General features: G+C 33.7%; 1 protein-coding gene across 3 annotated transcripts in view; it reads left to right on the forward strand.

Moving 5' to 3' along the window:
• Positions 1 to 25,306, forward strand: part of LOC140744274 (sodium-independent sulfate anion transporter) — a 57,461-nt gene that overhangs the window by 15,365 nt on the left and 16,790 nt on the right. For all 3 annotated transcript variants that reach the window (XM_073075825.1, XM_073075824.1, XM_073075826.1), the window contains exons 3-8: positions 1,350 to 1,545; positions 5,830 to 6,050; positions 12,492 to 12,669; positions 18,091 to 18,255; positions 18,797 to 18,958; positions 19,887 to 20,027. In XM_073075825.1, the coding sequence (XP_072931926.1) occupies positions 1,350 to 1,545; positions 5,830 to 6,050; positions 12,492 to 12,669; positions 18,091 to 18,255; positions 18,797 to 18,958; positions 19,887 to 20,027 (1,063 nt within the window). The remainder of the gene's footprint in view (positions 1 to 1,349; positions 1,546 to 5,829; positions 6,051 to 12,491; positions 12,670 to 18,090; positions 18,256 to 18,796; positions 18,959 to 19,886; positions 20,028 to 25,306) is intronic.

Below are 25,306 nucleotides of genomic sequence, written 5' to 3' on the forward strand. Positions count from 1 at the left end.
ATAGTTCATACGATAATGTTAATCTCATCGCATTTATGGTGAATCTTAAAGTTTTCTCGTTAAAGTTTTCATACTAAGTAATGAACACTTACATTATAATTTGCTTTGATTTAAAACTAAAGCTGTAAAGTTTCACGTCAGCATCTAAAAGACTTTAGTATACTTAATAATGGAAATAAGTAAAGTCGTGCCGGGATCCTTTATAAGATTTTAGTAAGTTTCATGCGTGTCGGCGAAGTTGCTTTGAATGAATGACTCGTTAAAAGCATAATTACGGAAAGTTGCCCTTCCTTTGGATGCAACTTTAGTCAACATAAATGCCTCATACTAATTAGTACTTTGTAAAACAAAAATAATTCCAGATATAAACGGTTTGTTGGTAATTTGCATAAGCCAATTAAGGAATTTCTAAGCAGGAATATTAATTGAATAGCGTTAGCAGTTGGGAATTTGGGGTAGATATATTAAGCGTTTGGTATACAAATCCCTATTGTTATGCGAGACGCTAAGTTATTTTGGTACTGTACAGCTAGCTCCGAGCACTTGTACGGGTATTTACAACAAAAGAATGCAAATTCTAACGTTTTCATGTTTCCCCTTAATTGGGTATTTTGCATTCGTTACCTCCGAACGAGTGTGCGGTCTCGTAAAGCTTGCTCGTGTTCCGAGCTTCGGGATCGTTAGAAAAAATTGTTCTTTGATTTTATTTTTTCATATTTAACCGTGCTCAAGAAATTTTATACGTAATCTGGGACGATTGAAGATTGGACAGAAAATACTTTAAATAGTTTTTTTTATAGAATGAACATATATATCGTATGATTCCTTTGTTGTTATTTATGTATTTAATAAAAATGCTGTTAAATGGTCACGGCACGCTAAGGACTTCAGCTAAGATTGTGAACACAATTAATCCCTTACTTTCTCCTTCTCTTTTACTTCTCTCTGATAGAAATTTCACCTCGCAGGCTAAGTTTACTAAACGGCGCACAATATCCAAAAACAATTTTAACTAAAATTTAAATCTATATGCAGCCTGATATATTCGTCTGATTGGAACATCGAAAAAGTTTCTAGCTTTGCATTATGAACTCGTACTTATAGACGGCTTTTACATTTTGATATCTAATCTAAACTCCAGGATAGTTCCTTAATGTCCAGAAAATTTATTGTTGCTATTGCATAAAAAATCTATGGATTTACTAGGTCTGAAATAATGTATTATTAAATAATAATTGTTTCAGAAGCAGTTAAGTTTCAGAACCCTCTCAGTCTTTTGACTATTGTCTTTAAAATAAGGTACGAGTACATTAGATTATCCGTTTTTTAAATTTTCATTGTTTTTACAGTATGGCCTCTACGCATCATTCGTGGGTGGTTTCGTGTACGGAGTCATGGGCACATGCCCCCAGATCAATATTGGTCCTACGGCGCTGTTATCCCTCCTCACATTCACATACACCAGTGGAACCAATCCGGATCATGCGATACTCTTGTGCTTCGTAGCTGGCATTGTTCAGCTCGCAGCTGGTATTGTTCAACTTGGTAAGTAACACTCTAATTTCTATATAATTTAATGTTTACAACTATTGATGGTTGCATGTTATCTTTAGTAGGAGCTATTGGTAAGGTGAATTACGATTTTTACAAAAAATTGAGAGTAGTAACCAGTAGACTTCTGTTAGTACGTCAATATTGCTTTACCTATTTTGAGACCAATGGCACACATGTATCGCACATGTTTTACATACATTTTTAAATATCAAACAATGAAAATATTAAATAATTTTAACGGTCTACTTATTTAAAGCTGTCCCCTTTCGCAGTTTTGTGTCACTGTAGACATTGTTCTCTTATTAATTCTTACAACATATGCTTACATACAACAATAGCACTTGAGTCTATTTGCCTAACAGCTTTATCTATATATATAAAAGAAAGTCGTGTTAGTTACTCCACTTATAACTCAAGAACGGCTGAACCGATTTGGCTGAAAATTGGTGGAGAGGTAGCTTAGAACCAGGAGACGGACATAGGATACTTTTTATCCCGTTCGACCGCGTTTCCTTGAAGTCATTTTATAACTCAAGAACGGTTGAACCGATTTAGCTGAAAATTGGTAAAGAGGTAGATTAGAACCAGGAAACGGACATACGAGGGCGCGTTTTTAAGTCCGCGGAATGGCGGGGTTGGAGGGATGATAGCGGGCTTGTTAAGGGCGGTACGTGTTAAGTGACTCATAAATAGTATAAATATAAAGTTTTATCACAATTGCATCATTAGTTTTAAAACTATCGACAATTAAACAACTCAATCCGGAAAAAAAATTAAAGTATGGAGAAAATCGAGCATCGCGCCGTTATAAAGTTCCTTACCAAGCAAGGAAAGTCTGTGCAAATCATAATGGAAAAGATGTCATCGGTTTACGGGGACTCTTGCCCTGGAAAAACGATGGTTTACAAGTGGAACAACCTTTTTAAGCTAGGCAGGGATTCACTTGAAGACGACCCACGACCCAGACGGTCTGTTGAGGTGACCACTCCGGAAACGATGGCGAAAGTCGAAAAATTAGTACTGGAAGATGATCGGCTAAAGAAGGAACAGCTTGCAGAAATGGTTGGAGTATCGGATACAAGCATTTTTAAATTTCTGCATGACCATCTTGGCATGACTAAGGTCAGCGCGCGGTGGGTGCCGAGAATGCTCACGCCGCCTCAAAAACAACAGCGCGTTGAATGTTCCCGTGCGTTTTTGGACCTCTGTGGAGAAGATAAAGATATTGTATTGAATCGAATTGTTACTTGAGATGAAACTTGGGTTCACCATTATGAACCTGAGTCTAAACAAGACTTCATGCAGTGGCATAAAAAGGGTACAGCACCTCCTAAAAGGTTTAAGGTGTCACAATCGGCCGGAAAATTCATGGCGACAGTCTTTTGGGATTCAGAAGGAATTTTGTTAATAGATTATAAAGATAAAGGTGTCTCTATAACCGGAAAATATTACGCAACTATCCTGGAGCGGTTAAAAGAAGCCCTTAAAAAAAAAACGCGGGAAAATCAACCAGAGGTGTCCTGCTGTTGCACGACAATGCGCCCGTACACAAAAGCCGTATTGCACTGGCTGCCCTGCATAAGGTGAGCTTTGATATTTTAAATCACCCACCCTATAGGCCAGACCTGGCTCCCAGCGATTATTATCTCTTTCCAAAAATGAAAAAAGAGCTTCGTGGAAATAAATTTTCTACAGACGAAGAAGTTAAGGACGCAATTTTTCCGACAAGGACGAAACATTTTTTATGAGGGTTTAAATAAGTTAATACAAAGATCTTAAAAATGTATTCGTCTTGCAGGAGAATATGTAGAAAAAGAAAAATAATTTTGACATTTTATTTTCCCTCCTTGTCCCTCATTCCGCGAACTTAAAAACGCACCCTCGTAGGATACTTTTTATCCCGTTCGACCGCGTTTCCGTGAAGTCATTTTATAACTCAAGAACGGCTGAACCAATTTGACTGAAAATTAATCGAGAGGTAGCTTAGAAGCAGGAAAAGGACATAGGATACTTTTTATCCCGTTCGACCGCGTTTTCGTGAAGCATTTTATAACTCAACAACGGCTGAACCAATTTGATTGAAAATTGGTGGAGAGGTAGCTTAGAACCAGGAGACGGACATAGGATACTTTTTATCCTGTTCGACCGCGTTTCCGTGAATAAATAAGAGTTGAAAGTTTGTATTAAAGTCAAATCTATATGAAAATTGGTATTTGATAGGATTTCGATAGAAAGTAATTAAATATCTATTTTACGATATTTGCAAAATCAACCCTTAAGTTGGTTAAGTAGGGGTTGGAATTTTATATTAAAATCCGTTAATTTGGAAGCAAAAACTGTAAAAATTTGCATTTGGCTTTAGAAGACACTTCGTTTAGAAATCGGCAGATTTTGAAGCAAAGTCTATGAAACTTGGAATTTAGCTTTTTGATTCAAAATAATAGAACACATTTTTCACCGTTTTTGGAAAATCAACCTTTAGGGACATTTAATCGGGTATGGAACTTTAATTTAATATCCGTTAATTTGGAGCACTAAGAAAATTATCATAAGACATAATGAAGCATCTGAGTCACTGTTTGTTTTTTTAGATCAACCCTTAAGACTGTTATAAATCGCCTTTCTATTTACACACCTGTTTCAGCATTTTTAGCTATTCAACAACCCGATTAGAGTACTATAAGTAAATAAACTTTCTTTAAAAAAAACCGTTATTGAAGTTATAGGTACTTCTTTTCGCGTGTTTGTAAAAAAAATAACAAAAAATACAACCGACTTCTATGTCACTACAAAGTAAAAAATAATTCGAACGAAATATATTGAGCGCCGACTTCAGAAATATGTACTAAACCAACATTTATTTGAATTATTTTTTAATATGTAGTGACATAGAAGTCGGTTGTATTTTTTGTTAAATTTTTTTTTACCATTTTTAGTGATGACATAATAACATTTATATTAATACAATATAAAATTGTATAAACGTGATCATGAATTAAGGTACGGTCTGAATTTACATTGATTGGAACCGCCCGCTCGCAGGGCGCTGCCGCGCCCTGCCCGCTTAGTTTTATATTGTCTTATGTGTTCCAACCTAACCTAACTAAATAGTCAATGATTTGCAATTTCATTAGAACCTCCTACACCAAATATCTTCAAACACGACTCAATTATTCCCATCGGTTGAGGAGTTACATATTTTGTCTCCGAGCCACATTATCAGACCCTTAAATAGTCAATGATGAACTGACTTTGCAATTTCGTTAGAACTTACACCAAATATCTTCAAACACAACTCAAATATCCCCATCGGTTGAGGAGTTACATATTTTGTCTCCGACCCACATTATCAGACCCTTAAATAGTCAATGATGCACTGACTTTGTAATTTCATTAGAACCTACAATAAAAAATAACACATTAAAAAAATAATTATTAAAATCGGTTCACTAACGGCGGAGTAATTCGTGTACATACATAAAAAAAAGATACCGGCCGAATTGATAACCACCTCCTTTTTGAAGTCGGTAAAAAAATAACAGAGTGCAGAGAGGTAGAGTGAATTTTATTTAATTGTATTTTTTATTTTCCTGTTCTCCTGTGGCCATTTCCTAATATTTACCAGTAGTTTATGGACATAATACATAAATTACACGAGTGAAACCACGAGGTACAGATAGTCACTCATAATTAGGTGGTACGAAGTTCACCGGGTCATCTAGTATTTTCATAAAACAGAAACACTTAATTATTATTAGATGTTTGAATACACATCTGATACAAATAATTCAAGTACAAACATTACTCATATCATTAGTTCACATGATTAACTACTAAATGTACAACAGAAAGATGACATTATTATGTGTTTGAGTCATGAATTTTTTTAGTTTGGTATTTACTAAGCAAATTTGATTAGAAATTAACTATCTTTATGATGCTGTGTTCATGTGTCATGTGTGTGTCATGCATTTTATAATATCATTAAAGAAAAAAAATGTTAGTCAGACGAAGCTACTGTTAACTTCTTAAGTCACATATTTGTAGCGTAAATCAAGTACATAATAACAGTAATTCCCCGTAAATTATAAACGGTACGGAATAATATTTCGTGCATACCTACAATCTGTCAACGGTTTTTCCGTTCCCCGCTCCAGATTGCAATAATGGGCTAGTTGCCCGAAAATCCGCTGAAAACATTTCATTTCGAACAATGAAAATTAGTCGTAGTTATTTTCGAAAGCTGGGCCACCGAACAATGGGGTTTCATTTCAGGATTTTTGGTTGAATTCGTTTCGCTGCCAGTGGTCTCCGGTTTTACGTCGGCGGCCGCGATAACAATTGCATCGTCGCAGATAAAAGGCCTGTTGGGGCTAAAGTTCAGCGCGGAAACCTTCATATCGACCTGGAAGGAAGTTTTCCGACATATTGGGGACACGAAAATGGAGGACACGCTGCTCGGCTTAGCGTGCTGCATTGTGCTTATGGGAATGAAGGTACATTCTTAAATATTAAATGTAGTTAAAATATTAAATACAGTTATGAATCTTAAAGGTAAAACTGGACATGATTTCATTGGGCAGCACCTAATTACTGCCTCATAATAACAAGTTAGTAAGTAACGTACCGTAAGGCACGTGTTTGTGTGAAGCGTTTTTAGAAGTATCTACAAACGTATTTGTGATCAACTTTATTCGCTGACTTTCAACTTAATTTTGCTTTTAAAAACAATATGAAGAGCTGCTTCTTCTAGTGCAAAGGTCATAGTTGCATACTAATTTTTTACTCAAATCACATAGCTGTAAATAAGTGTTAGTAATAAATATAGTTCAAAAAACTAAAAAACACGCTTTTATGATAAAATTAACTAAAAAGCTTTCGGTATTCTATTTCATTCTTTCATACATGCAGGGTAAGATAAGGATGTATGTTGATCTCTTTCTACTGAAAAACGGAGTTACTCACTGACAAACATACAAGTGAAGCTAATAAAAAGCGTGTAAAAAGATAAAAGATATATAATGTTACAAAACAGTTGAAGCATTCAGTATTAGGAGAGGTGTTCTATATTGACGATCATAATTTTATCTCCAGTTATTATTCAATCAGAACTAGCTAAGCGTATTTTAATATTTACTGAACTAGCGAATGTTGCTTCGTTAACGACTGTAGTGAACTTATAAATCATAGCTAAAAATTTAAGCGCTAGCATGCAAAATCCATATGGAGTAAAATATGAAAAGTTAAATACCTGGACCACTGAATCCATAATATTTTCTACAGGTCTCACGTACCAGGTAAATTACCAACTATAACTGTTACCAACCAACCAGATACCAACTATAACTGTTATTTTGATACTTGATACAAATACCTGTTCTTAAAATACCTACGCTTAGTACAATGATTACATTATTTTTTATTCGAGTGAAATGTATATAATAATTGTATATCTAAATATTATTTTTTATTTATTAACTTATATTCAAAACTATATACAAAGAATACAGTCGAATTGAGAGTATTTTTGTAATCAGTTACAAATATGCTGATGGTAATGCTAACTACAATGTGTATTGTAGTGTTTGTTTTGTTATTGGTGTCATTTACATAGGCATTAAAAAGATTTCAATATGCCACAAAGACAATATTATCAATCCTTCTATAAAATTACATTCATTATTTCCACTTCGCGACAACATTCATTTTAATACAATTATCGCACCGCAATACTTAACTAATAATACGCAGTACTTGACTGACAAATATTGAGTAAGAGATACTTGCGTCCACCACATACTACGCAAACTATGTGGAATGTAGTATGACACAATATATTAAGTACCGCCTATTATCATAAAATACTTGTTCCATGTACCTGTTCTATTCGCCTCGTGGCTGCGAGTTTTAGAATTTCCTCGTAATTTAGCTGAATTTTGCACGATACCTGAAATAAGCTTTTGTGAACATTATACGTTATTCGCGGAAACAACTCAACATTTAAATGTAGCTCATTTTGCACTACAATCATATTTTGTCGAGTATCCAATTTTTTTATAATTGCAGTTATTATTGCGTGCATTGTTTGAGCCGTAATGACTTCCGCCAATTTATAATATAAAAGGCACTGTAAAAAACATTATAAAAAGTGGCCTCCATTAGACGATTCTATTTCATTGACTGATTATTCTATTATCAACTGTACAAAAACATTCGACATTTTCATTTGGAAGGGATATTTTTTGTTTAATTGCTTATTTCGCTCGTGTCTCCGTCCTCCTTTTTGTATCGGGCTTTATTGACATTTCGGCATTTAAGAACATTGAGAAATCTCATTAGAAATAATTGATAATTTATTGCCAATAAGCCAGTATTGTCATGATTTACAAGAACCAGAAGAGTGTAACCTTTAAGTGATCCCGAAGAAAGTTCTAAGATAATTATTTATTTTTGCTTTACTATTTATTTTTAAATTTTGTTGTTATTTCTTAACCACGCCAGTAGATATATTTTTATATACGTATACTATACGCAGTATTAATAGATTTTTTACATGTATATGGAAACTGTACCGACGAATTAATAACTGGTTAAATACTTGTACCTTTTTTATACGGATTAAATGTTGACAAGTATCTGGACCTTTCGATGGTAATACTTCTATTTTAAATAATTATGTTAATTTACCCTACACGTTATTTTCAACACAACATTGAAGGACATTATTTTAATAGAAAGGAAAAAATAAATAAAGGGAATAAATAAACTTCAATTTTAGATTTGAAATTGAGTAGTTGTATGTATTCAAATAAAACCATTAAGACTTAATCACATAGTGTAACTACCAGTTAGATAGGTAAGATTATATCGACCATAAATGCAGGTCCTGTACGTACACTCTCGAGACTACTCGGCTCACTTTGCTATATTGCCAGACTATTATTGCATTGTTCTATATAAATAACATTATATACCATACTTGTTCAATATTGTGTGAAAGTTTAGCAATACGATCTTCAATATCGAATTTCCGTGCCGTTTTGAATGTAGGGTTCTGGCTGTAGTTTTAACGCTATTTTTAAATTTTATTTTTTACGCTATATTTATATTTTTTGATGTAAATAGAACGAAATACAGTGTTCAATATTATGAGACAATTAGTCTACTTTTTATCGGCTCAAATGAGTATGTATTTCAATGCTAGTATTGCGGGTCTCTACTTTACTCAGAGTCTAGATAGTCTGATGAAGCAATATGAGCTTAATTTTGTAGATAGCAAAATATGCTTTATAAATTTTCTTTAACATTTCATTCAACTGCTATTTCATATTTACCTTACTTTATATGTTTTTTACACGATAAAGTAATTGAAAACAAACAGTATAGGAATACAGTAGAAAGGATTGGTTATTTCAAAATGAAATCTCTTCCAGCAACACTGAAATCGGAATGCGCATAATATGCATAAAGCAAATTCAGCATGTAAAAACAGAGAATTTATAGATATCCGTATTTATAGATATTCTTCAATTAATTTTCGATTTCTTTTTGTAATTATACGATCATTGTATGATTAGAGGTATATAGAATCTACATTTATTCTGAAACACGGGCTTGATAACAAACGTATAGCTGCGTGTTATGTATAAAAGATATAAGGTAACTAGGTCCCCATGCAATAATCTTGTAGATTAATATTAAAATCCAAAGGGAGCTATTCGACTCGGCAATAACAGTTACGAATATAAATGCTATTCTCTGAAGTGCGGCTAGTTTTACAACTCGTTACATCTCAAGTGCCTAACTTTCTACCAATGTATTGTCGAAGAGATAACAGAATAAAGCTAAAAAGCTAAAGAACTTGAAGATAAAATGCCGTAACGCCATTGTTATCGGTTATATTTAAAGTTAAGGAAATAAGACGTTGGTAATTTTTACCTGGATTTTAACCTTTTATCTTTGAGTCAAAATAGGCAAAAAACAATATGCTTTGAGAGACATTTTATTCACATTTACTGATTTATATTAAGTTAAAGGGGTTTATTAAATTTCATATTAGGGCTATGGAATGTTTTTAGACCTTTAAAATATTGTCATAAAACAGTATTTTTAAGCAATAAAGTGTGAATTATCTAATTCCGTGATTCCGTTACGAATGCCTAAAATATAATTTTGAAGAAATATATAACTTACTTCTATTTCTTTAGAACTTTAGAATGTGTATGTACCTACAGTGGGGAAACAAAGTGTAACTTCTCTAGCATACCATCAATGCAATATGAATTACGTCACTCAACAGAATGATTTCATTGTTGTATTACCGTTGCTTGTACAACGTTATTCACCGAAAACAAATTGTTTAATTATTGCTTCTCTTTGTAGTCCTTAATGTAAATTTCTTTTTTGTACGTAGCAGCTTTTCTTTGTAAATATAATTGTGGACGAAGCTCAACAGACCGTGTTATTATTGAGAATTCCATCTCAGAACTTGTATCTGAATGCAAGTATTTTTTGTATTCAAACTAAGTAAAAAGACGCTCTAAGTGCGATCGATCAAACAAACCTTCTTCAAGGATGGTTTAAATATTTGCGTACAGATACGTATTTTTATCGCTGTTCACGGCTTCGCAATCAGTTTTTGCTATGAAGGAAAAATGGCGTAAGAGTTTTATGTATTTACAATTTAAGATTTTTCTAGAGAGAGGACATCCATTTGTTTAATTGCTTACTTGATAGGAAACAATATTGTTACTGTTATTAATAACAATCTTACATTATCTTTACGTTTTTCTGTAATTGTTAATTAGGACAATGTCTTATATCTAAAATGACAAGAGTTTATGTAGCTGGTATGGTTTTCCTGCAAAGATTTTGATGTCTCCCGATGTCTTATCAAGAGGGGACCCCTCCCCCCATTTTTCGACCCCCCGGTCGAAAAATTGCCAAAATTACCTCGTGTTATTAATGGATGCTTCTAAGTTGGAAGATCAGTTTTCTTACATTACTGTTCAACCGATGAATTCTCATTACGGTATGTTATAGCTAGTTATTTGTTATAGCATACACCTAACATATTGTTCCAAGAAACGATAATCTATTCGAGAACATAGATTCGCATTACGAGTCTGACTGCTAACTTGAAATCATAAATGACTTACGTGGAACAACGCCCAACTCCGCAACAGCTGACGTAGATGGCTGTCGGATGAGCTGAATATTCTAAGGGAGATTGGGGAGTTTCTGTAGCAATCTCTTGTAACTATGGCGAAGGAAATTTTCTTAATTAGAGGTACATATGTATATTTGGGCAATCAATCAGAGAACGTTGATGTATGAACTAAGTACTAATAAATGTTGCTATTACCGACAAGGATCTATACTCTTAAACAGAATAATTAGAACAGTGAATTCATTATCTAATTTGAATTACCTACATTTCAAAAATTAAATCGATATTGCATTCTATTCTATTAAAGGTAGCAATGTTGTTGAGTTTTCAGCGTAATTGTCTATTCCATATGTTTATGGTAATCAGTCTTTTTAAGAATAAGACTATAAACTTAAGCTACGAAACTATAAAACATTTAGAAAGCTTTTTGAAGTTAATAGAATATACTTAGATACAATAATACAATATTCATACTTCGGTGCAATCTACACCATCTGCCCGAGATTGTTATACAATGAACTGAATATTCCATCCGAATAGAACATCAGTAAGGCACTGCTCCCATAGAAACATTATTAAATACTGACAATTGGGATATCGAGAAAACTCAAATTGTAGGATTACAGTGCTACAATATGATCAAAGAGTAAATTGCACTTTCAACGATTCATATAAATAAGGTTATTTGAGTAAAATAGCAGAACATATAGGTATATGTATTGATTTATTAATTTTCCCAAAAAAAAACATGTACTGCCAAATAGGTATTTTACACTCATTCCACGGGTTGTTAATGTCACAGACTCACATAGACTAATATAAAATACCCAGACCCAGAACACACATCTTAATTCATCCTTAAGACGTCAGTCCGGGTATGGGTTAATCTGTTATATTCTACGTGTCAGACTGATGTGTAGACTGCTACAATATGACGATCGTAAAGTCGTGCGACTTTCCTGTCAGGCGTGTTTATGCCCACACGCGTGTCCCTCTCGCAATCACAAGTTGCAGTTTCTTGTTGACAAATGTGCGTATAAAACGATAGGATACAATCATACAACTGATACAAATGACGTCCGGACGGGACGCGCGTGTGGTTGTGAAACACACGCGACAGGAAAATCGGTCAATAGTATTTTTTTAACATTAATACGTTTTATCGAATTCCATTACTTATGTCATAGTTAACATATGAATAGCTGTAGGATTCCTTACATATAGAGGCGATTACAGTTACAAAGAATCATAAATAACCTTCTTAGAACCTTGCGCAATGTAGTTCGTAACAGCTGGTCGCGATCGCGATACGATGAGGTATAATATTCTGAGTGAATATAAGGTATACTGGTATAAAGATACGTATGCTATATCGATACATGTTATATCAGTATACTTATCAGACATAAAATAACAGGTATTGATATCGGATTTTCGTTTTTGGAGAGCTGTTAGGTACGACGATTTTCTCATATAATTGCTGATTGCTTTGTAATTAAAGCAAACGGATTATTAAGTTCTAAAATGCATAGTCATCAATCAGTCATGAAAACCTAGGCTAGGTTTACATTAGGCCAAAATTATTCGATTAAGTCAAATTTCGTACTACTGAAAAAACAAAAATGTTTAAGATTCTTTAAACAACATTAAAATATAATTTAAGGATCTAAGTGACTAAAAATTAAATAAAATCTATCTACCAACGATTATAATATTTTCTAAATTTGAAGAATTATTTTCATTTTATAAATTTATTATAATATTGCAGGCACTCAAAGACATACGGCTTAAGGACCCACAGGACGAGAAAAGTCGACGTAGCACTCTCATAATGCAGAGAACCCTGTGGTTTGTTGGTGTGTCGAGAAACGCCGTAGTCGTGGTGATCGCGGCGGCTGTGGCCTACTTTGTCCATCAGACTAAGGATGAACCTTTGATATTAACAGGTAAGAAACGTTATCTACAACAGGAGTAGCCGACTGATGATAAGTGGTTATTGCAACCCCGCATACAATTAGATTGCTACCTGAGGCCCTAGATGCGCTCCTACTGATCAGGACTAAGCTGGAATGCCTCGGAAAATAATGTCTTCTTTACCCTTTACACCAGAACGCAACACTGCTGGTATTAGTCAGAAATAGGTGTGGCGGTAGTGCCAACGTACCACAAAACAGTCGCTCGTGTATTATATCCAATAGTAATGTTTTTTTTTCATTCATAATAAAGTACTAGCAAAAAGCGCAGCTTTATAAGGGCTCGCGTATCGTGAAGGGTATATTCAGTTTAAGATGCTATATCAGCAAAGATGATGTGGTCACTTATTAATTAGCAATAAATTATTAAATATACCTTTCGTCAGAAGACCTATGAAGAGCAAAGCTACCTTTGATTCAGAACCAGAACCACTTTAAATGCTTGTGGTATATTAGATCCATTTTTTTGGGAATGTAATTTTTTTTGCGATTATCCTTGGTATCTAAACTCCGTCATATTTATAAAATCATTGCATCTGATTTGTAAAAAAATATTTTTTAAGTATATATACGACGTATATATACAACAATATATACAAGTATATTACAACCTATAAGTACATCAGAATAACCTGGAGAATACAGTTCATAAAGATATGTTATTTGGCTATACTATACTTAGTTGTCAGAGCTATATTGATGTACGATACGATGATACGTAAATTTTATATGGAAGCCACATAACCAAAATAATCATTCATAAATAGTACATTTTCGCTATGCATATTGTAAATATAAGTTTTTATTGGACACTAAATAAATCAGACGGATAGTTTAAATTAAGGTGGTAGAACCCTATGTGGTTGGACTCCGGCGGCACCATCGCCACACCTATTTCTGCCTCATAACAGCAGCGTTAAGCGCTGCTGTGTTCTGGTTTGAAAAGTGTGGTAAGGGAAACATATTTTTCGGAGGCGTTCCAGCTTAGTCCAGGGGTAACGGCGTATCTGTAGCCGACCTTAGGTAGGAATATGTAATCCTATCTGGGTTTGATTGCAAATGTCCATGGACGGCTGTAGCCACTTGCGACACAGGTGGACTGCATGCTCGTCTGCGCTCATATATTTAAAAAACAAATTATCTGAGACGTTCCAGTTTAGTATTAGTAGTATCGATAGTAGAGCGGCGCATCTGTGGCCGACCTCTGTTGATTACAGATGTCCATGGGCGGTAGTAGCCACTTACCATCATATGGACTGTATGCTCGTCTGATACTCCTATATTATAAAACAAAGAAAAACTTGAAACAAAACGATTTTAAAATACGCCGGTGAAACCTCGATGAAACGCTGCCACGCTACCATTTCCATATTTTTGATTGACATAATCATGTCAAAAATGTCTGTATTCATCATGACATTTTTTTATTCTGTCATTATTTAAACGATATAATTAATCCAAGTCATACAGCCATCAATGTTACACTAAATTTAAATTTGATAAAAAGGTGTTTTTTTTTTGTGTACAAAACCTTATTTCAATCGTGTTGGTCCAATCTAGACATGACCTTAAGTAACTATGTTAAGTTTCAAATTTGTAAGCCCTGTAGTTTTTTCAAAAAAGGGATGGAAAGCTTGCAAGATTTTCGAATTATAGAGGACTCGCTTCGCTCGCCCTAATTATTAGTATGTACAGAATAGACTACTACTTCATTTTTGTGCGCAGGTTCCCGTATAATGGTGTTCAATATTTAACGTAATATATCTACGGCTATCTTTTTCTGTAAATTGTAATTTTACCTGAAAGTCGCGTACACAATGTTTCAATATTGAAATGAACTGATTTCCTTGTAATCATAGAACATGCATTTCAAATTATATTGCTCGTCAGTTTGTAGTCAATCTTACAAATACGGATAGCGATTTAATAAGAAATGAATATATGGTTTAAGACATTTATTTCTAATTCGAATACAATTCATTTAACATGAGAAATACAAATAAGAACTTATGTAGGTACGGTACAGACAGTATTTTAAAAATCACAACATTGTGGAAGTATAAAGAAATATGCATGCGTTAATTACATATTGGTTTACAATAGCAAGTGGATATATAGGTATCTCTTTAGATGGAAATAGAGTTACAAGATTTGATTTATACTCTTCAATATGATATACGTGTGGGATATATTCGGCTTAGGAGCCCGCATATGAGAAAGGTAGTGATTGTATCTGTATTGGCGGACTTTATCCGTTAGGATAAAGATTGATCCCTTGATGCTCGCAGCTAAGATTTTATATCAACATTTCCATGTTCATAATATATTGGAATTTTGAATCGTACTAGTTAATGTAATAACTTATTTCAAATAAGAAAGGTAGTGGCTTAACGATTGAAACTGGGTCTCGTTTGTGTGTGTTATTGGCACTTACAATACATGGAAACCTAGTGTAGCTACGGGTTTAGTAAGTTTTTTTTTATAATATTGGAGTAGCAGACGAGCATACAGTCCTGGTGATGGTAAGTGGCTACTGCCACCCATGGACATCTGTAATCAACCCCAGATAGGATTAGATATTTTTACCTGCGGTCGGCCACAGATGCGCCGCTACCCCTGAGGTCTAAGCTGGAACGCCTCGGAAAAGTCTGTCTCCCTTACCACACCCTTCAAACCGGAACACAGCAGCGCCTAACACTGCTGTTATTAGGTAGAAATAGGTGTGGCGGTGGTGCCGCCGGAGTCGAACCACAAAGGGTTCTACCACCTTAGGAAAGTGTTAACAATTAAAAAAATATTTCACCTCTTCGTGATTCTACTGTAGAAAGGGCATCACCATATAAAAGGTAGTGCAAATCTGCAATGTACCGTGAAGTCAGAAAGTCCTGTAAAATTATATTTTGAAGTCAGGACTGCAGTGAACAGCATCAGACGAACTGTATAATAAAATTCTTATGTATGTATATGGTTTGCAACTGCAATTTGCAATTTACAATTTAAAGTTTACAGATATGCACTTGAATGTAAAAGATAAAACGGACGATAAACATATCGTCGCAACATCTCGCAATATAGCCACGTCTCGGGAGGGACGTTAAATATACACTGCGGTGCTCCCTCGAGATATAACGAATAAATAAACATGAATTGCTAGAAATCGTGTAAAGAACAATCTTGCACTGAACCATAATATCATGTGTTCGAAAAATTATGATACAAGTACGTATTTGTAAAATATTTTTAACATAATATAAATTGTATAAACATTTTTATTAAAATACGTTATTAACCTAACAAGTTAAAAATTCGTATTAATGATTTTTTTTCTGGATTTTCAGGTAAATACGTATCAATACAAAGAAATACAAAAAATGAACAACAAAAAAGTTGTTAATATTATTCATTTGTAAAATTACTAAAGAATATCTTTACGAGATATATTAGTATTTAAAATAAGAAAATAGGCAAAAAAAAAAGTTTAATTATTAATAACACTTTCATACGTCACACAATTGTATTAGATATATTCAAAATCATTTTTGTACCGCTGTGGATTTGGACAGCTTCCCATATCATAGGCGTCTCTCGAGACTCGTTAAACATAAACGTTACGCCCTCAAGGCGCAAAGCGTAAATAACCAAAGTATCAAAAATGTTTCGGTATAACGTTCTCACTATGTAGGATATAAACTATGACGGCGACTGAATAAGTTATATTTCATTCTCTCGTATATAAGAGATGATCGTAAATGGAGTGGAAAATGTTTAAGGAGATCGTAAATGGCGGCCGTCCGCTGATCTTTACTTATACGACGGTTTCCTGGAGCCCTATGATTATGTGCGAGAATTTGCAGTAAAATTCTCAGAATATCAGATATATCGTTGTATCTTGCTCTATTGTTCCATACCAACAAACATTTATGTGAATAGTAACAACCGGATTTTTATCATAACAAAATGACCAGGAGTTTGAACGAACATAGAATATTGGACAACTAAATTGATATAAACGTTTTTGGAGTTTACTCCTTAAGAAACGATTTGAGTTATAAGGCCCGGTACGGAAATTTTATGAGGAGTAAAATCAAGTGTAACACGAAAAGTTGAGGCGTTATGTAGAAAGAGACAAACATATATATCCACACTTTACGCGCAACACCAGTGAAGTCACTGAATAGAAATGTCATAAGGAATGCGTTGTATCGGTAAAATAGGTTCACAGACTACATATTAAAAGTATTTTTAGCTACAAATAAAACATAGATAATTTAAAATAAGCCAAATACGAAGGTGCTAAACTCGGACATGTATACATGTCCGTGGACGGTTACGGTACATTTCGTTTCGGACATGTATACATGTCGCTGGTTTATATTATTTTGTAACATACTTTATGTAATACGGATTATTGAAGTAATATAAATAATCCGAATAATTACAGATATATGTTTGTTTCTCTTATCATTTTAGCAGATGCGTTCATTTACCCTTTTTTTTCTATTCGATATATATCATAATTATCGTTCGTAAGGAGTAAACTCCAATCGTGCGTCGTAGCTGACACACACACACTTTTTTTTTTAAATTTAGGTATAAAAGGAACAAGCGTGACGAAACTTACTTCATCGTAGGTGTTTATTATTTGCCTATAGGAAAGTAAAACTAGATATGACTACAAGAGCTACTGCTACTGCTAACGATTGTCCAATAAAATACAAAATCAAATACCTAACTATTTCTGAGGCAGACAAACATAGAGTTTCGTTGTTTTAAAGTTAACCTTAATATAAGTTTTAGTTTAGAGTTTAGTCCATACTTTAATATGTAGTCTAACAGAGACTGTTATGTAGGTAACGTAACGACTATCTCGTATAAAATTGTAAGTATTTTTCTTAGTATGTTACAAATTAGAGACTTTTAATATAATAGTAAATGTTTCGTACCAAGGATTTCATGAAATATTATGGCTACGTCTTAATTGATTATGTTTATTGACGATCATATTCTTTAGTCTAGAGTCAAATGTAGCGTATATTTCGTGAAATGAATTTTATTATTTGATTTGTTTAACCTTCACCTATCTTGTGAAGCGAAAGAAGCGATTTGTAAGGGAATCGCCATTATATTCTAGCCTCATCATTACTCATCATAACGATGATGTCTTCAAAATTCGTAGAATTCTCTGATATACTCGTAACATATTTGTGAGTATTTATTATTTAATCATCTATTTCAGGCAATCTAAACAAAGATACTTGACTAATGATAAAGTATAATTGACTACAAAGGTCCATATCATATATACCTTACAGACTAACATACATATTAATATATACCTATAACTAAATCATGTATTTATTAAAATATTAATTTGTGTTCGTATTTGTGTAACAGGCAATATCACACCCGGCTTACCCAAGCCGCAAGTGCCGCCATTTTCCAGTATTGTGGGCAATACGACGGTTACTGGCGCAGAAATGTTGGCGCATCTCGGCTCCGGGTTATTGGTAGTGCCCTTGGTTGGAGTCATATCCAATGTTGCCATCGCAAAAGCTTTCTGTAAGTATTTCATAATTTGTAAACTTTAGGCAGATTTTGCTTTTAAAAATTTTACTTCTAAATACTTTGTTTTATTAATTATTTTGTTTTGTTATTGACATTTTGATATCAGGTATTTATGGTAATCCAGTTATTTCAAGGAACGGGTTCATGCTTTGGTCAAAAGAAATTGGATATAACTTAAAGAAGATTCTTAACATTTCAATAAATTAAAAAAGAAAAATAAATGATTGATAATAGCACAATGATAGCATTATTGTAGTATGGCGGTGTCTAATTGCGATTTTATTAATTTCATCTTAAAACCTATAAAATAAGGATATTAAAAAAGACTGATATTTATCGATAGAATAGGAACTTTTTACACAAATGTTCAAAAAGGTTAAGTAATTAAATTCCCCACACTCATTTTTCGATAGCGACAAAGGCTATCTCTATCGAGAAATGGTATCTTACGATCGTGGGGCCATTACTATCTTTTCCGAATCGGGCCATTAAAACGTCGACAGTTCTACAATGTTCGCAATTCGATATATTTCAGCGAAAGGCAGTACTTTGGACGCGACTCAAGAGATCGTCGCTTTAGGCGCTTGCAACATTGTCGGCGCTTTCTTCCGTTCCTTCCCAGTGAACGGGTCTTTCACTCGCAGCGCTGTAAGCGACGCTTCGGGCGTGAGGACCCCCGCCGCCGGATTCTATACCGGTATTTATTACTCGGTTTCAATTTACTTTGTAACCGAACTTTGTAATAGGACGTTATTATGTTTCGACGATTGTTCTTGACAACAATTGAGATACTTTGTCAATGTTTAGAGGTCGTTCCGCGAGCGTCGTTATTAAGTAATTCCAACATCTGCCGCCCCGCGCGACCTCAAATTGTCCAAGTTACTTAAAACACCCTGTAAATTACTTAAACTGGTCTAGTTGGAATAGTTTAACGGAATAAATACTTGCGTGTATAATTCATGTCCACATAGTTTTAGTGACATTTTTCACTTATTGTAGCAGTGACAATGGCACCTTTATAAATCTTAAAGTTTTCAGTTAGGTTAGCTGTAGAGGCTTTGAAATATGTTTGTGAATTATGTTTGAACATATTTTTGAATTTATAGCAAATAAAAATATGTTATGTTATTGCAATTATTATTGTGACTAACTTTAGTCAAGGTTGGCATTTTATCTTATAATCGACTAAGGTAGAAATTCTTTATGGAGTTGATTACAGTCCATGGGCGGCAGTCATCGCTTATAATCAGGCGGATTACACGCTAGTATGTTACTTCGATCTTAAATAAAAAATATTTCCTTAAAACATAGAAAATACATATTTCTTTTCGAGACTGTACGTATCTAAATGTCACAAAAACTTAATGTACACTCACTACAGATAGATTTTTAAATTTTTTATGTTTACATTTTAATACGCTGTGGCGACTTTTTAATATGTAATGTAATAATGTAGATGGCGCTACACGTCTGAATCACGCTATCGAAGTTTTCTCACCTGCATTTTGTATAATTATAAAAACTATAATATTGTGTCGTATGTGTTTTAGATTTTTCTCTATTGGTGTAGTAATTTTAAAACCCATATTATATATTATGTTTAGTTAAAAAATGTTTCTTTACAGGTTTTATAGTGTTGTTAACGCTCGCGTTGCTAACGCCGTACTTCTACTTCATCCCGCGCGCGGCGCTGGCGGCGGTCATCATGTGCGCGGTGTTACATATGGTGGATGTTGCTATCCTACGCCGATTGTGGGTTACTAACAGTAAGTACCAATATTATTACTATATTAAACTATCTGAACCATCTTAGAACAGTAGGTATTGGTATTTATATAACACTAAACCACTTGATCTAAAACGCATTATTAAAAAAGCACCATAATTTTTGGAGCGTTTATAATAGCATTATGAAAAAAATATGAGATTTTTTTATAACACACATAAAATGATGTTGGCTAGTAAATTGCGACTGTTGCAGAAACAAAATAGGTAGGTACCTATATTTATTTTTTGTGTTAAATAATTATAATTCCTTACTTACATAAGTGGACACACTCTTTTTGATAATGATGGAGTATGTAGTAAACGTCCTATATATATAGGCGGTATATAGTCCTAGATACAAATGACCTCTTGTCTGATACAAAAGCTGAAAACTAAGTTGGAACGTCTTGTATAAATGTCCTTACCAGTAACTTTACACTACGGAGCTTTATACCAAACGTTACAGATTAATATGTTAATTGTGTTGATAAACTTTAGATGTAGCAATTTTAAAAATTCTTCGAAAATCGTGTTAACTAATCACAATGTACGCAATAAAAACTAATTAACACTTTAACACAGGATCAAAGTGTACTTTTAATTATTATGCGGAAGTTATAAGCAAACAATAGCAGAAGCTGCGCGAAGCAACTTATGCATTGAGGCGAAGTTCTTCATGTTTTATTCATGTTTAAGTTCACGAGTAATAAATAGTTTATTCAGCTTATAAATTATTTCAATGGTTTATAATATTCTGTTCTTATTATTGGTACTGTTTTTCTTTCTCTGTGATGTTTATAAAAGCAGTGAAATATGAAAATTAGTATATTTGTGCGTACCTTTTCGGGCACAAAATTTCCGTTCTATGCTTTTCAATGAAATAAAGTTGTTCTCGATATTTTCTATAGAGATAACCAAAAATCTAATAATTTTCCATGTGAACTGAAACTTATAAATAAGCACACGAGTTGAGACAGTAATTTGATCACTCAGGAATTCAACTTCCTATTATAAAGAAAATTATTTGAACATTTCAATTTAATAGTGTATTTCAAAAATCTTAAATGCATATTTGCATTCTACTTACAAAGAAATCCTGTGAAATAATTTACATCTCTAGAGACTTTGTTAAGATTTGCGTTATTTATAGGTATATGATAGATTTAATTTAGTACTCTGAATGATTAACAAAAAAAAACACAAAACAAATTATGTACTCGTACTTAAAGTTACCGGGAAACACATTTCCGGAACACGACTTTGTTCAGCTAATACGAGAGCGCAAGACGCCTCCACTTAAGAAGTTGTTAGGGCGAAAGTCACTCCGCAAACACTAATAGAGTCTTGCGAGCAAGTGCTCCGAAACAAAGTTCTTCGGGTATTCAGCGTCACGGAGAATATGTTTAGCTCGGGTCGAAGCTTAATAAGACACTAGTCTAGACTCAATGTTGGTAAGGAAATCTTTTTACGAAAACGTGAGACGGGTACCTTCCAATATAGAATGTCACTCGAGCTTGTACAAATTGGACTGAATACTAATAATTAACAAGTAATAAAGAAGAAAGTGATTGATTTCTAATTGAGTTTTAATTTAGTATTCAGAATGATTTACAAAAAAAAAAACAAAACAAATGGAATTATGTACTTTAAGTTACCGGGAAACACATTTGCTGAACACGAGTTTGTTCAGCTAATACGAGGAGAGCGCAAGACGCCTACACTTTAGGAGTTGTTAGGGCGAAAGTCACTCCGCAAACACTAATAGAGTCTCGCGAGCAAGTGCTCCGAAACAAAGTTCTTCGGGTATTCAGCGTCACGGAGAATATGTTTAGCTCGATTCTAAGCTTAATAAGAGACTAGTCTAGACTCAATGTTGCTAAGGAAATCTTTTTACGAAAACGTGAAGCGGATTTTACCTTCAAATCGCGTCTCTTGAGCTTATACAAAGTGGAAGGAATTCCAACAGCTAACAAGTGATAAAGAAGGAAATAAGTAATTTATTTCTAATTCAGTTTTAATTTAGAATTCAGAAACATTTATAATTTAAAAGAAACAAAACCGTATTGTGTACTTAAAGTTACCGGGAAACGCTTTTCCTGAACACGAGTTTGTTCAGCTAATACGAGGAGAGCGTAAGACGCCTACACTTTAGAAGTTGTTAGGGCGAAAGTCACTCCGCAAACACTAATAGAGTCTCGCGAGCAAGTGCTCCGAAACAAAGTTCTTCTGTATTCAGCGTCACGGAGAATATCTTAGCTCGGGTCTAAGCTTAATAAGACACTAGTCTAGGCTCAATGTTGCTAAGGAAATCTTTTTACCAAAACGTCAAACGGATTTTACCTTCCAATATAGAACGTCTCTTGAGCTTATACAAAGTGGACGGAATTCCAACAGCTAACAAGTGATAAAGAAGGAAATAAGTAATTTATTTCTAATTGAGTTATAATTTAGAATTCAGAAACATTTATAATTTAAAAGAAACAAAACCGTATTGTGTACTTAAAGTTACCGGGAAACACATTTCCCGAACACGACTTTGTTCAGCTAATACGAGGAGAGCGCAAGACGCCTACACTTTAGAAGTTGTTAGGGCGAAAGTCACTCCGCAAACACTAATAGAGTCTTGCGAGCAAGTGCTCCGAAACAAAGGTCTTCGGTATTCAGCGTCGTGGAGAATATGTTTAGCTCGGTTCTAAACTTAATAAGACACTAGTCTAGACTCAATGTTGCTAAGGAAATCTTTATACACAAACGTGGATCGGATTTTACCTACCAATCTCGTCTCTTGAGCTTATACAAAGTGGACGGAATTCAACCAACTAATAAGTTATTAGGAATAAGGTGATTTCTCGAAAACTATTTTGGTGGGGGTATTTAAAGTAACAGAGAGTGTTTAGTTTGAGTAGTGAATGTAAAAAACTGTTATAGATAAATTTTCACGAAATAGAAAGTTAATTTTACAATCCGATTCATAACTCTTCACATCAACTAATATGAAGCGTAAACAGCAACTTAGGAAGGAATAAACACATACTTTCCTTAACAAAGTTATTTGTTTGTGTATTCATTATCACAGGAATATTTTTCTTGTTTATTTTACTAAGTTTTACAAGACATTGCTGTAGACCTCTCAATATTATAAGATATTTAAAAAGATGGGAAATTTACCGTCTCTTTTAGTTTAATTTAAAAAGCTTCTTTTCTTGTTCATCAAATTATCGTTCAGCTTATACGAATAGCAAAGAAATATCTTACACTTTTACACAAAATATTTTTAAATCAAAGCAAGTTCTATCTGAAGAGAGCAATATATTTGTGGTTGTATATCGAATATTAAGGAGCATATCTAGTTCTCTTTTTGACCTTACTGAACTTTTAGGTACACAAATAAAATGAATTCAGTTCTCTCCATTTAATAAGGAGCACCAACAACGCAATGTATAAGTTGCTAGGAAGTAAGTGATTTGGCAAACGCTAACTTTAATAGTCTCGCGAAGCAAATAATAATTATGCCTTCACGTAACCCTGGCAATAGGGGAGCTTTGCATCTAGTGTTTAGTTTCAAATATGTAATATCTAATAACAATTTGATTGTGGTAACATTTCAAAGTGTAATAACAATACAATAACTGTCTGTAACGTTCAAATAGAGCCTGTAGATGTTAAAGCAGTGATATGAATTAATGATTACACTGAAAATGTTTTTATAAAAGGAAAAGCGTGATAACTAAAGAACATTTTCAATTTTGGCTGAGGATAATTATTTTATACGCTTAACAATGCTACCAATCTTTTGTCAATACAATTATGTTCTTGACAAATCAAAGGCTCAATACTATTAAAATAATATTATTTATTTTCATAAGAACTTGTATATTAAGGCACAAGTTTCTGTTGACTTACACAATGTTACCATAATTTTAAGGAGGTAACCATGTCTTATTTTGAAGAGTATAATTAAAAACAGAGAAAATATTTTACGTAAATACCTATATAAACTTGCAATAAAGCCTTATATAATACAAAACAAATCATTAGTGAACTTGCAAAGCTGGTATTGGAACAAATAAAACAAACAATCTCTGTTTTTATAAGGACACGCTGGTAACAAAACAATATAGTTAATAAAGCTCCACATACATAATAGGCCAACGCTGAAGTTGCTCCTTGCGGAAGTCGGCCTCGGCAAACGTTAATAGAGTCTTACGCGAAGTAAATTGTTCCACTCCGAGACAATCCTCTTCTGTCGCAAATACGAAACAACAAACAAATTCTTTTGATTGTGCTGTATTATGCGTTATAAGTTTGATTTCCTTGAATTTTTAACTTTTGTTATTTTTTTGTGTTACCGTAGAAGTCTTATATATTTGTAATACAGTCAAATATCGTCATTACTTGTCTTAAAAACACCAAGCGAAATGTTTAGTCCTTAGCTATTTTTAATGAAACAACTAGTACACACCTTAAACGGCTTTCATATTCCTATACTTGTATGAGGAATAAAACAATATAGTTAATAAATCTCCACATACATAATAGGCCAACGCTGAAGTTGCTCCTTGCGGAAGTCGGCCTCGGCAAACGTTAATAGAGTCTTACGCGAAGTAAATTGTTCCACTCCGAGACAATCCTCTTCTGTCGCAAATACGAAACAACAAAGCAATTCTTTTGATTGTGTTATATTATTCGTTTCAGGTTTGATTTCTTATTAGCGTTAAAAATCTGTTAATTTTATGTGTTGCTGTATTTGTAGAAACAGTCAAACATCTTCATTGCCATTTTACAAAATGGAAGGGAAATCTTTAGCCCGTAGATATTATTAATTAAATGACTAATACACACACTAAAATACTTTCATATATGAGGAATAAAACAATATAATTATAAATAAAGCTCCACATATATAATAGGCTAACGCTGAAGTTGCTCCTTGCGGAAGTCGGCCTCGGCAAACGTTAATAGAGTCTTACGCGAAGTAAATTGTTCCACTCCGAGACAATCCTCTTCTGTCACAAATACGAAACAACAAAGAAATTCTTTTGAGTGTGTTATACCATACAGATTTCTTTATTATTTTTTTGCGATAGGCATAATGTTTGTGTAGCTACAAAGGTGACGATATTTTAATCAATTTAATACAAAATATTTATTACAATAGTTATGGTAAATAAGTTGTACCAACAGAAGTACCCAATAAATGAAGCCTCAACATACTTAATAGGTAAACGTTTGGAAGTTGTTTCGTAAAGTCTGTCTCGACAACCGTTAATCTTCACGC

Source organism: Epargyreus clarus, unplaced genomic scaffold (assembly GCF_041222505.1).
Source record: "Epargyreus clarus isolate Ecla_fem2 unplaced genomic scaffold, WU_Ecla_fem_2.2 ptg000008l, whole genome shotgun sequence".
NCBI lineage: Eukaryota > Metazoa > Arthropoda > Insecta > Lepidoptera > Hesperiidae > Epargyreus > Epargyreus clarus.